This window comes from Falco cherrug, chromosome 6 (assembly GCF_023634085.1).
Source record: "Falco cherrug isolate bFalChe1 chromosome 6, bFalChe1.pri, whole genome shotgun sequence".
Classification (NCBI taxonomy): domain Eukaryota; kingdom Metazoa; phylum Chordata; class Aves; order Falconiformes; family Falconidae; genus Falco; species Falco cherrug.
The window spans coordinates 52,701,831-52,712,789 of record NC_073702.1 but is presented as its reverse complement, the minus strand read 5'-3'; the positions used below and the strand labels follow the sequence as shown (position 1 = coordinate 52,712,789).

Below are 10,959 nucleotides of genomic sequence, written 5' to 3'. Positions count from 1 at the left end.
GAGTGGATCTCTGAGAAATTGAAAATGGTTTTGAAAAGGAAATGATGTTGAGATTTCTGCAGTCTGTTTTTGAACAGAAATACTGTGAAATTGGATGATTTATTCTTTTATTATTATTATCGGGGTCTGTTAAATAGGTACAGGAGAAATGAAAAAATAGTACAGTACATTAAGTTTATTTGTCATATCAATAGGCCCATCCTGTTAAAATTGATCTTGTTAAGACTGATCAACTTGTTGGCATGAAGCCTGCTCATGTGTCATTGTTTTCCATTACTTCTGTAGACAGAGAATCAATTCTGGAACAATTAGAAAAACTCATCACTGCAGTACCTTTGGTGGCTCTGTTTGCTTTTGCATTGAGCAGTCCCGTTTTTTGAGGAGATACGCCTGGCATTTGCTTCTGCTGATAAGAAATGGGTAAATGGGTGGGAAGATGATGAGGAAACTAAAGCCTAATTTACAGGGAAAAGTTAATATTTGCTAATCTGCCAGATACAGTAGGTTATTGTTTCTTGCTACAATCTGAATGGCAATCAGTGTTTTTCTAAATAATGTCGTTTTCCACAAAATGCAGAATCAGTGTTAATCCATTCAGCACTGCAGTTACATCATCTTACAGGAAGCAAGAACAATATGTCTCTGTTGTTTTTGAGAACAGCCCATGTTTGTCAAGTGCAGAAGGAAGTCATGGACTGGAAGGACATGGAAGAAGTATGCTATTCCACTTAGTGTTACCGACTTGTGATGCTTGCTTTGTTATTAGCATTGTGTCTATTCCAAATTCAGGTTAGTTTCTCTATTGATTTGGCTGGGAGTGAGGTTGGGCCCTAAACCGGGCGTGGGGAGGGGGGGGAGAATGCTGTTGAATAACAAACACAAATTGTCCACATTTTTATAAAGTGAAAACATATTTTTTAATCTGCTAGCTCTCTGAAGTGAGTGATCAGACATTTAGGAGCTCTTGTGTTTTTGTGTTTGATTAGGAGATAATCCAAGGAATTTTTTTAAACCAAAATAACACCCTATTTGTTATCAGAAGTACCTTACCATGTTCACTTGTTTCTCAAGGGCTGTAAAATTAACATCTTTAACACCAGATGGTTTGCATATAATCACGATTCAGTATTGTCCTGTTCCAGCTCTGTTTTTTCTTCTAACAAAAACTTGTAACAAGCAGTTAGCTGTGATTTTGTTGAAATAACAACCCTCTCTTCATTATATATTTTTACAGCTAGGCATCACTGGCCTCTAAGTTTAACCATAATTATAATCATAATATCCAAGAATTTGCCACCTTTGTTAATTGCAAATATAAATGCAGTTTTTGATGAGTGACAAACAACATGATTGGAGAATAAACAAGCTTGATTTAGCCACTCAAACTACTGTAAACAAGATCAAAGACCAAAAAAGGTAGTTCCAATGTATCCTGATTTATAGAGATGAAATTTAAAGCATATGTGCATTTAACTAACTGTCCAAATTATATTTTTCATGTATTATGGCTACCAGTGTCCAGCAGTGGGAGAAAAATTATTCTGATCTGCATTTGGTTTGTGGTAGTGCTGATGGAACTGACAGAATGGACTAAAATACATTGCTACAGATACTGGGTTTAAAATAGATGCTAAATTTCATTCAAAATTTGAGGCCCTCTTGTTTAACTGTAGGATAATATATAGGAATGAGAAACTGGAGATGCACTGTAAACTCTTCACTGATAAGCAAGACAAAGAAGTTTGCAGGAGTAAAGTCCAGTATGCTTCAATTATGGTTGTAAGAAAAAAAAGAATGTAAAGAAATTTGCAGATAAAAGAATCCAAATGAGATATTGAAAGTACATAAACTAATGCAATTTCTGTAAGCATTGACCAGAACTTTCACAAGCTGCCGAAATGGTTAAACTGAAATAAAAAACTTTTTTCTAAAAACTGTCCTAAAAAGTTAGACTGAGTATATCACTGTAGACGATAAGATGTCGCCTTTATGTTCAACAGAGAGGGCAGGCAAATAGAGACCAGTGGCCATTGTGTAGGGATGCAGCTGATCATGGAACAGTAATACAAGGAATCTGCCTACCAAATTATGGTATGGTGCACATAAATGCAGTCAGTAAAAACTGATGGATCAGTGTGGATACAAAATTGGGGATGGATATTTCATCAGTCAGGACTGTTCTTGGAGCCCATGTCTTGTGAGCATGGTGAAGAAAGTGCACTGTTCTTGCTTCATACCCTTTTCCCCTACAACTCTCGTGTTTCTTTCTAAATCTCCCGGTCTAAATCTTCCTCTGCTCCAGCATCTTTCCCGCCTCTTGCTGTTTTTGGTCTTTAAAACTTCCAGAAAAAGTCTCTGTGCTAACTGCCTTTTCCTCCCAACTTCCACAACCATCACTTTCCCCATATGAAGGGAGCCTTTTCCCTTTGTATTCATTCCAGCAGACCTCTTGGTTACTTTACTGTTGCCAGTTTTGCAATCTTACTGTGAACCTTGGGATATGTCCTGGTTTCAGCTGCAATACAGTTAATTTTCTTCTTAGTAGCTAGTACAGTGCTGTGTTTTGGATTTAGTATGAAAATAATGTTGATGTCTTAGTTGTTGCTAAGAAGTGCTTACTCTAAATCAAGGACTTTTCAAGCTTCCCATGTTCTGCCAGTGAGGAGGGGCACAAGAAACTGGGAGGAAGCAGAGACAGGACAGCTGACTTGAACCAGCCAAAGGGATATTCCATATCACAGAATGTCATGCTCAGTATGTAAACTGGGAGAAGCTGGCTAGGGCCTGCTGATGGCTGCTTGGGTACTGGCTGGGCATCAGTCAGCAGTGGTCAGCAATTGTATTGTGCATCACTTGGGGTTTTTCCCTTGGGTTTTAGTCCTCTCTCTTTCTCTCTCATTTTCATTACAATTACTATTATATTATTATTAGATTTTGTTTCAATTATTAAATTGTTCTTATCTCAACCCATGAGTTCTGCCTTTTCTCCGATTCTCCTCCTCATCCCACTGCGGGTGGGGGGGGAGTGAGTGAGTGTCTGAGTGGTACTTAGTTGCTGGCTGGGGTTAAACCACGACAGGATACTAAATGCTTTTCTTAAAGCTTCAACTCATACAGCTTTATGGCGGTATGGGAATATCAGCTGGGACTATCTCTGCATGTCTGTTAGTCAATAAGCATTCGCTGTTGTAGAAGAAAATCTTGGATGTCATGAAGCCTAATGAATGGTTCAATAACGAAAAGATAGAAAAAAGTTTACTGTAGTTCCTGAGTATTTCCAGTGTTTTAAGCTACCTGTCCCTTGCATGTGAGGGAATGGTTCACAATCAACTTTCTCTGGTAGGAAAGCTCTTTTTATAACTTTAAATACTTGGGCTTGAGCCTTCCCAATTACTGTTCCTACTGACCAGCAAGATTTTGTAAGGATTTGTGTGTACAGCAGTGATGGTTACCAGCTCAACTCACACCTAAGGTAGCTGTCAGCTAGCTGTCAGCTAGCAAGCTGAGGAAACAAGGGACGTGTGTTTGTAACAGAACAGAGCTCACTGGACTGAAAGTGTAGTGAACTGCTGTTAAAGTGTCTCAACTACCTATTCTAATGCTCACAAGGGGTATGATTGTGAGCTGAGCTCCGAGAAGCAACTGTAGCATAAATTTAGCCTGAAAGTTACGTATTAAGCAACTTTCCCTTTTTTTGACCCATTGAAGTGATGTTGGGTTAGGAAAAAGATCATCTCGGTGTAGCTATGGAAGTTTTGTCTGGCACTGAGGACTCTCAGTTTTGGGGTGGAACGTGGCTGCCACCTGCCGCTGCACACGCTGCACGTCCGTGTGGTATTGGCGGGTGGAAAGAGCTGGCTGGCAGATAAAACAGATGCAGGTAAAATGCTGCTGTGATCAGTGGTCCTTCACGTTTCTTGATAAATTCAAGAAGCTGCCCAGAGGCTGAGTAGAAAATACAGTCAAGTTTAGCAGCTTTGTTGGGCCCTTCTCTCTTTGCTTGTAACATAGCTTTCATTTCTTTAGCTGTTATTCTCTCTACCTTGAAATCTTCCCATGCAAATACTTCCAATTGCTGTATTATTTTGCTTCCTACTTCTACATCTCTTCAAAACCTGAAACTCACAAGCTTGTCCGTGGGGGAAAGAAAAAAAAAAAAAAGTGTTTTGAGAACTAGCCCTTCTCTCAGGACTTCCTTGTAACCTTTTATCCACTTCTTGATCTTCATGTCTTTGAAAATTCTTTTTAATCTGTCTTTAAAACAAAGCTGGGCCACTGATAAGAACTACTTCCTGTTTGCATAACCTCTTTGTGGAATTTCACTCATTACAAAAGATCAACTATTTTTGAAAATGTACTTGATAAAACTTTTCCAGTACTCAGATACATCAGTGATAAATTGTCCATAGAGTAACTGGACTTCACTCCCAAACACCACCTCACAAATGGCTTTGTCCAGACTCACTCACTGCACTGCTACGGTGGCTATGTAACTTTTCAAATGTTGTTATTGACATCCCAGTCACAAAAGGCAATTACTTTCAAAACACTTGCTCAGAAGTTTGGCTTGTACCTTGTATTTTGAAAAGATACGTTGATTTAAAAAGATTCCATAGAGGCTAAAATTGGTGGAATTTGGGCTGTAGCAGCCAATTTGGTAAGGTATTTTTGCCCCACAGTGAAAAAATCGTATCTCATATAATGTCTGTCAATAAATTAAGCACATAAATTGGCAGTTGTGAGGCTTTGGGAGCTGCTGTGGTAATCCAAAGGATACATTAAATTGAGCTTCACTTGTACTGAATTTGGATTGATTTTATTCTAAAACCCTAGAGGCTGTTTGATAAACATATTTATTTTCATTTTCACCAGGAGGTCAAAGAACAAGTCAAACTGCCTAATGCAGTGATCTGCATTTGAATGCCAGTTTAAGCAATTAAACATTTGTATGGCTTTACAATAGATTTTGTAGTCAAGGTTTAGTTTTAAATATGAGGCTGAGTAGCAGGAGTACGTAACTATCCTCCAAGCTCCATGATGTAACCTTGATTAAATAAACTAATTTGCCTTTGCTGTACCTTTGTAATGTGTAAAATAATACTTTTGCATTTTTATCTCTACACACATAGATGGGTCATTATAACTGATTGGGCTATTCTGTGTCCAACTGGAATAATCTCTGTGTTTGTATTTTCAAGTCCTATGTAGCACACACAGGATCAAATATAACAAAAGCTGCAGCTGCTGCTGCTATGCCAAAATATTTATTTTTTTAACCCTCACACACACACACACACAACCCCCTTCGTTTCAAAGGCAAAATTCTCACTGACTTCAACAGAAGTTGTCATGGGTGTAAGCAAACTTGATTTTGTTCATAAAAGGATTTCCATAAAGCATAATTGCATCACAAGAAGAATGATAAAATATACAGATCTATTGAAGAGAAGAGAATGAAATAGCTTAAAAGGGCTGTTTAAAAGGAAGAAGGACAGGTAACACATACACGATGATTGAAAGATCTCATGTACTCGAGGCGATGCACACACAATGAGGTGATGTGTACCTTACATGGCAATTCAAACAACAGTTTGTCTTTGAAGCTTGGAAGTGATCCCAGTGGAAGGTGATTTTTTTGCATAGTTGCTTATCATGAGAAACAGGCAGCGAGTGTTTAGAGGCCTGGTCTGAGCCCAATGACAAATCACACTGGGGTATGTATGAAAGCCTAACAATATCAACTGATAAATTGCTCAGTAAGGCCCTCCTAAGCTTACAGCTTTCCTCTGAAGAGGACAAGGCTGCAAGGAGCAGAAAGCCACAGAGGCCCAAGGCCGCAGCTGACCAGAGTCGGTCAGGGCTGCCAGGAACTGCCAGCAGCAGTTCCCCTGGAGCCCAGGGTGGGCCCTGAGGCGGCCGCGGGCCCCTCTGCAGCCGGGCCCTCCACGCTGCAGCGCCTCGGGCCGCCCTCTGCCATCGCCAAAGATGGCGGCGGCGACGCCGCAGCTTCAGCACCGCCCGGCGGGCGTGGCGCTTCCGGCGGGGCCGCGCGCTGGGGGCGGCAGCTCCTCCGCGCCGCGGTCGGGGCCCGGTGGGGGGCCATGGGCACGGCGGGCGGCGGCGCCCTGCGGCTGCCCGGGCTGCACGGCTACGCGGCGGAGTTCTCGCCCTACTGGCCGGGGCGTGTGGCCTGCGCCGCCGCGCAGTACTACGGCATCGCAGGTGCGGGCGGGGCCTCCGCGGCGGGGCGCGGAGGGGGGTGGCCGTTCCCGGACGTTCCCGGTAGCGGCTCCTCATGGGGGCTCTGGAAATTGCCGTGTCCGCAACGGCAGCCGGCGTCTGTAAAAGCGTGCTGGGATTTCCCTTTCCGTTGCTTTTGTTTTGCTTTGGTATCAACGTATATTTCTGCGGTGGGCGCGGGTGGCGGCGCTGCTGCTGGCCGCGGGGCGCCACGACCCGCCGGGCGCACGGCGGTGTCTCACAGGGCCCTCGGGGGAGTGCTGGAATAGCGAAAATTTTAAGGGGGAAATACTTCCAGACGTTTCATCCACACCGTGTTCGTCTCTACTGTTGTATTTATTCTCGCCTCCGCCAAAGCAGCACTCCCCCGAGGGCCCTGTGAGACACCGCCGTGCGCCCGGCGGGTCGTGGCGCCCCGCGGCCACCGCAGAAATACAACGGTAGAGACGAACGCGGTGTGGATGAAACGTCTGAAAGTATTTTACCCTTAAAATTATAACTGTTACAGCCTCAGTCACCGAGTGTCCAGCCGCGCCCCGGCGATCGGGTGGCCCCGTTAAGAGGCAAGCGGAGCTTCTCTCAGCCCTTCCAGTGGGAGCATTGCTCCTGAAAGCACTCGTTGAAAGTAAACTTTCTAAATGTGGAATTACTTTGCAAATATCCCGGTCATGTGGGTAAGCAGTACCCATGTGTGTTTTCTCAGAACTGAATGACTTATTTTTTTTTGGTGAGCTGTAGTGCTAGATTCCGGGTGGGCAAAAGCATTACGCTGCTGTATCAGAGTGATGCCCAGGAACCCCGTGCTGCTGTGTCTGTAAGGTGAAGCTCAGGGGGAAAACACGCTTTGATGCTTCATAAGCAAGCTGTTTCTTTTCTAGCCTCACCTACGGGTATACTGGAGTTAAAAAAAAAGGGGAGGGGGGGGCAAAACACAGTCTGATGTAAATTAATTACTGTTTTAGAGAACATAAGACATTTATTTAAGCAACTAATTGGCCTCTTACAAGTTCAGATGCCCTTTGTATTTGCACACAGGAGCTACTTCAGAGCCACAGTAGTTTCCTCTGGCACGGGGGAAACTAGTTGTGATGTTTTCTTTTATTTTGCTGGTTTAGGCTGTGGAACTTTGGCAGTGCTGGAACAAAATGAAGCCAAGATTGTTCTGCTCAGGAGGTAACGCAGGTTTATGCTTTATTTTTGCAGGAGAAAAACTTACTGTGTAACTGTGAATACAAGACACAGCCCAAATATTTTGGGTTATTGTTAGTAATAAAACCCTATTGTATTCATGCTATAGTATCTACTGAATGCAGGTCTTTGTATTTACATACAAATAAATGTGTTTATATTTACACACAAATAATAGGTTTATATTGCATAGATTTTGTTACAGGAAGCAATCTGAATGGCACCCTTTCCATAGTGTAAAACATTTTATAGAAAACTGACAGTGAAAATTAAAAGCAGCTTCTCTGCCCTAACTTGAAATTAAAAGTTTTAGCTTTTTAGGATTAGTGCATTGCCACCTAAATTTATGCCCTTATGGTTGACTTATACTGAAAATAGAGCAGGAAGCTACGTAAAGCCATGGAAGTCCTTCCTAGGAGATTAGGTATTCTAAGGGTCTGAGAGGAGTTTGATTTGTGTTCTGGATGGGAGGAGGAGAAAGGTTAGGAAGGTGGGGTGGGGGTGGGCGTTTAATACTTGACCATCATTGACCTAGAATTTTTTTAAGAAACTTTTGAAACAACAATTATTTAGATTAAGAGGGCTGCACTAGAAGTGCTTAACAAATAGTTCATCATATTCAGAGAAACTTTTTTTAATTAAATTTAATTATAAAGCAAGATTCTTCAAAGCTTGTCAACACGCTGTTAGTTTTGCTAAGTGCTCTGGTTTAGTACTGTTCATTTCTATGTTTCCAGTGACTCCACTTAATTTGTGGTAGAAGGTCCTGTAACTGCCCGAGCCAGAAGCTGTGTCATGTTCTCCACCAAAATAAAATGTTCTTTGTATGTGCTTTTCCCTCATCATTACTGCAGGGTGCCATGAAGTTTAACCTGAACTTAGCTAAACCTTCAGTGAAAAGAGGGTAAATAAATGAAATATATTCATATTTACCATGAGATAACAGCACCATCATTGATAGTTGTTGCAGAGCAACAAATACACAGTACCAGATCCCATATAATGAATCTGTAGTGTGTTAAAAGCCCTTTTAAGGGAGTGAAGAGATCTTTAGTATGTTCATGACTGCCTTTCGGTTGTTTTTTCGGTGTGTCTTAGCTTCCTAATGGTAGTGTGAACTGGATAGAGCTCTCCCGACATAGCCAGTTTAATTTCTTTATTTACCACAGTTGTTACAGACAAAGGGCTCCTACTCCAGTAGCAACATCCTGGAGAAACTGTAGATCAGAGTGAGATGTGGTACCTCTGCCTCTGTTTGCCGGGCAAGTTTAAGACTGAAATCAGATTTCATATTCTGTGTATGGCAGGCCCTTGGCTCATTTGTGCTTTATCAGCCTATTCTAGCATACAGTTGTAAAAGTTGACATTATAACAAGTAAGTTACTTGTAAGGAGATTTACTGGAAACTCAAATATATAAAAATGCTGGTTAGAATGGTAAAGAGGGTGATTTAAAGAAATAGTCTTTGCATGTAACTAGTTCAGACTTCGATGTCGTGCTTTCTCACGGACAAATACCTTCATTGTTCTGATTTAGTTTTGACTGGAATGATGGCCTGTTTGATGTGACCTGGAGTGAGAATAATGAACATGTGTTGATCACTTCTAGTGGAGATGGATCTCTGCAAATCTGGGATACAGCTAAAACAAAAGGTCCACTGCAAGTCTATAAAGAGCACACTCAGGAGGTAAACCAGGCAAACTTGAAAAATTTAATGAACTATCTGATGTTTGAATTATTAGAAGATTTATTTGTGGACTTATAATCAAAAGCAGGGTTTCTTGTCTAACTTTGGGTCCATGGTTTGAATTTATAACAACATTATTTTGCACATGAAGTGAATGTTGTACATATTTGTATATACAATGTAATAGGTACCGCTTAATTACATAAATCCAACATATTCAGAAATAGGGTTTGTAGCTTCTTATAGGCTAAGCAATCATTGTGTTGTATGAAAGTACTGCAGTTTGAGAGCGTTATTGGATAGGTCTAAATCAGACAGCTGATGTATGTAGCAGTGTTATCCTTGAGGATCTAGAGTGACACACATTATGCAGATCCTTAGAACTTCTTTTGTATAGAAAATGCTTATCCTTTTCCGTCCTAGCATCTGTGAGGTTCCACTCAAATAACGGTAGTCAAATATTGGGACAGCATGTATTTTTTTAGCCTTGGTTTGGTACTGTTGCATTTGATTTTCTTAAAATTACTGTTAAAATCTTAAAATTTTTGAAAGTTTCTGTATGTGGTGCAAGATGGGTAGAGAAAAATGTTATATTCATGTTCATAAATGTATTTGCATACTTTTAAGGACACCTATACTTGAGTATATTTATCTTCCCTCAAGTGATTTTTCTACCCTTTTTTTTTCTCCACACTTTCCTTCTAACTCTCCACTCACTTCTGTCATCTTTGAATTTAGATGCAGTCAGTTTTACCCTGGATTGTTGACACTTTATCTAAATTACATAAATATGAATTTATGTACATCCTGGTGGATGTGCAGTCAATAACAAAATCCAGTTTTGTATCCACAAAGGTGTCAAGATTTTTTCAGATATGAAGCACAAAGCTAAAAGCTGAGTGACTGCAGTTACATGACAGTCCATCTTCTGTACCTCATTTCTTTGTAATTTTGCTACTTTGGTTTAATACATGTACTATGTAAATAAATAATTTTGAGATATGCGTTTGTAGTTGTGATCAGGACTTTATGATAATGTTCAAAGACTGATCGTAGTAACAGAAAAGTGTAGGCAAGGCATAATATCAAGGGGGGGGAGGTTGTTCATAAGTTTATTTTTGTTCTGCCACACCATCTGTTGTTTGTGAAGTAAACATTTCCATGTCCAATTCTTAATTTAGCACATAGCATGGGGAGGTGGAAGCATTCAACCATGAGTTAGAAAGACAGTATAGGAAACATGGGCTGGGTGTTTATTGTGGGATATGAAATGTTTGTATTGATTCCTTATAAACATGCCTTAAGAGGATAAATCTCAGAGGGAATATACCTAATAGTTTGTGGTAAACACTGGCAGACAGTGCTGTTTAAAATGATTGACTACTTTCCTAATCCTTAATCCCTGTCTGACATTTCTAATAACAATTTTGTCACTGCATTTTATAATATTTCTAATGCAGGATTGACAGGGATCTGTTTCTTGTTTTCTAAATGAGATCATTGTCCCTCCTCAAAAAGAATGTGCATTTTTAATTTAAAAGCACATCTCTGTTATCAAAGGACAATGTTTATTCCAGCACTAACCAGCTGCTGAATCTTGTGAATAAATGAGTCTAATTTAGTTTGATTTTGATGAAGTCTCACTGGAACGTGAGACAACAGAATGCTTGAATTAAATTTGTCTTGTAAAGTGAGCCTGAACATTTATTTTGAAGTATTTTTTATGTTTTTACATCTTTTTTTTCGTCATCTTTTCATCTTGCCTGAGGCATTTTTTTTCTGCTGTTCAGGCATAAACGAATATTAATGCATTTTATGATTGAAGATAAAGCACTAAAAAATTA

At 40.5% G+C, this 10,959-nt stretch overlaps 1 protein-coding gene across 3 annotated transcripts in view; it reads left to right on the top strand.

The window, feature by feature from the left end:
- Nucleotides 1-6,054: 6,054 nt before the first annotated feature.
- The window catches only part of PEX7 (peroxisomal biogenesis factor 7), a 50,440-nt gene continuing 45,535 nt past the window's right edge, over nt 6,055-10,959 (top strand). For all 3 annotated transcript variants that reach the window (XM_055714048.1, XM_055714047.1, XM_055714046.1), the window contains exons 1-3: nt 6,055-6,222; nt 7,356-7,413; nt 8,965-9,115. In XM_055714048.1, the coding sequence (XP_055570023.1) occupies nt 6,102-6,222; nt 7,356-7,413; nt 8,965-9,115 (330 nt within the window). In that variant the 5' untranslated portion in view covers nt 6,055-6,101. The remainder of the gene's footprint in view (nt 6,223-7,355; nt 7,414-8,964; nt 9,116-10,959) is intronic.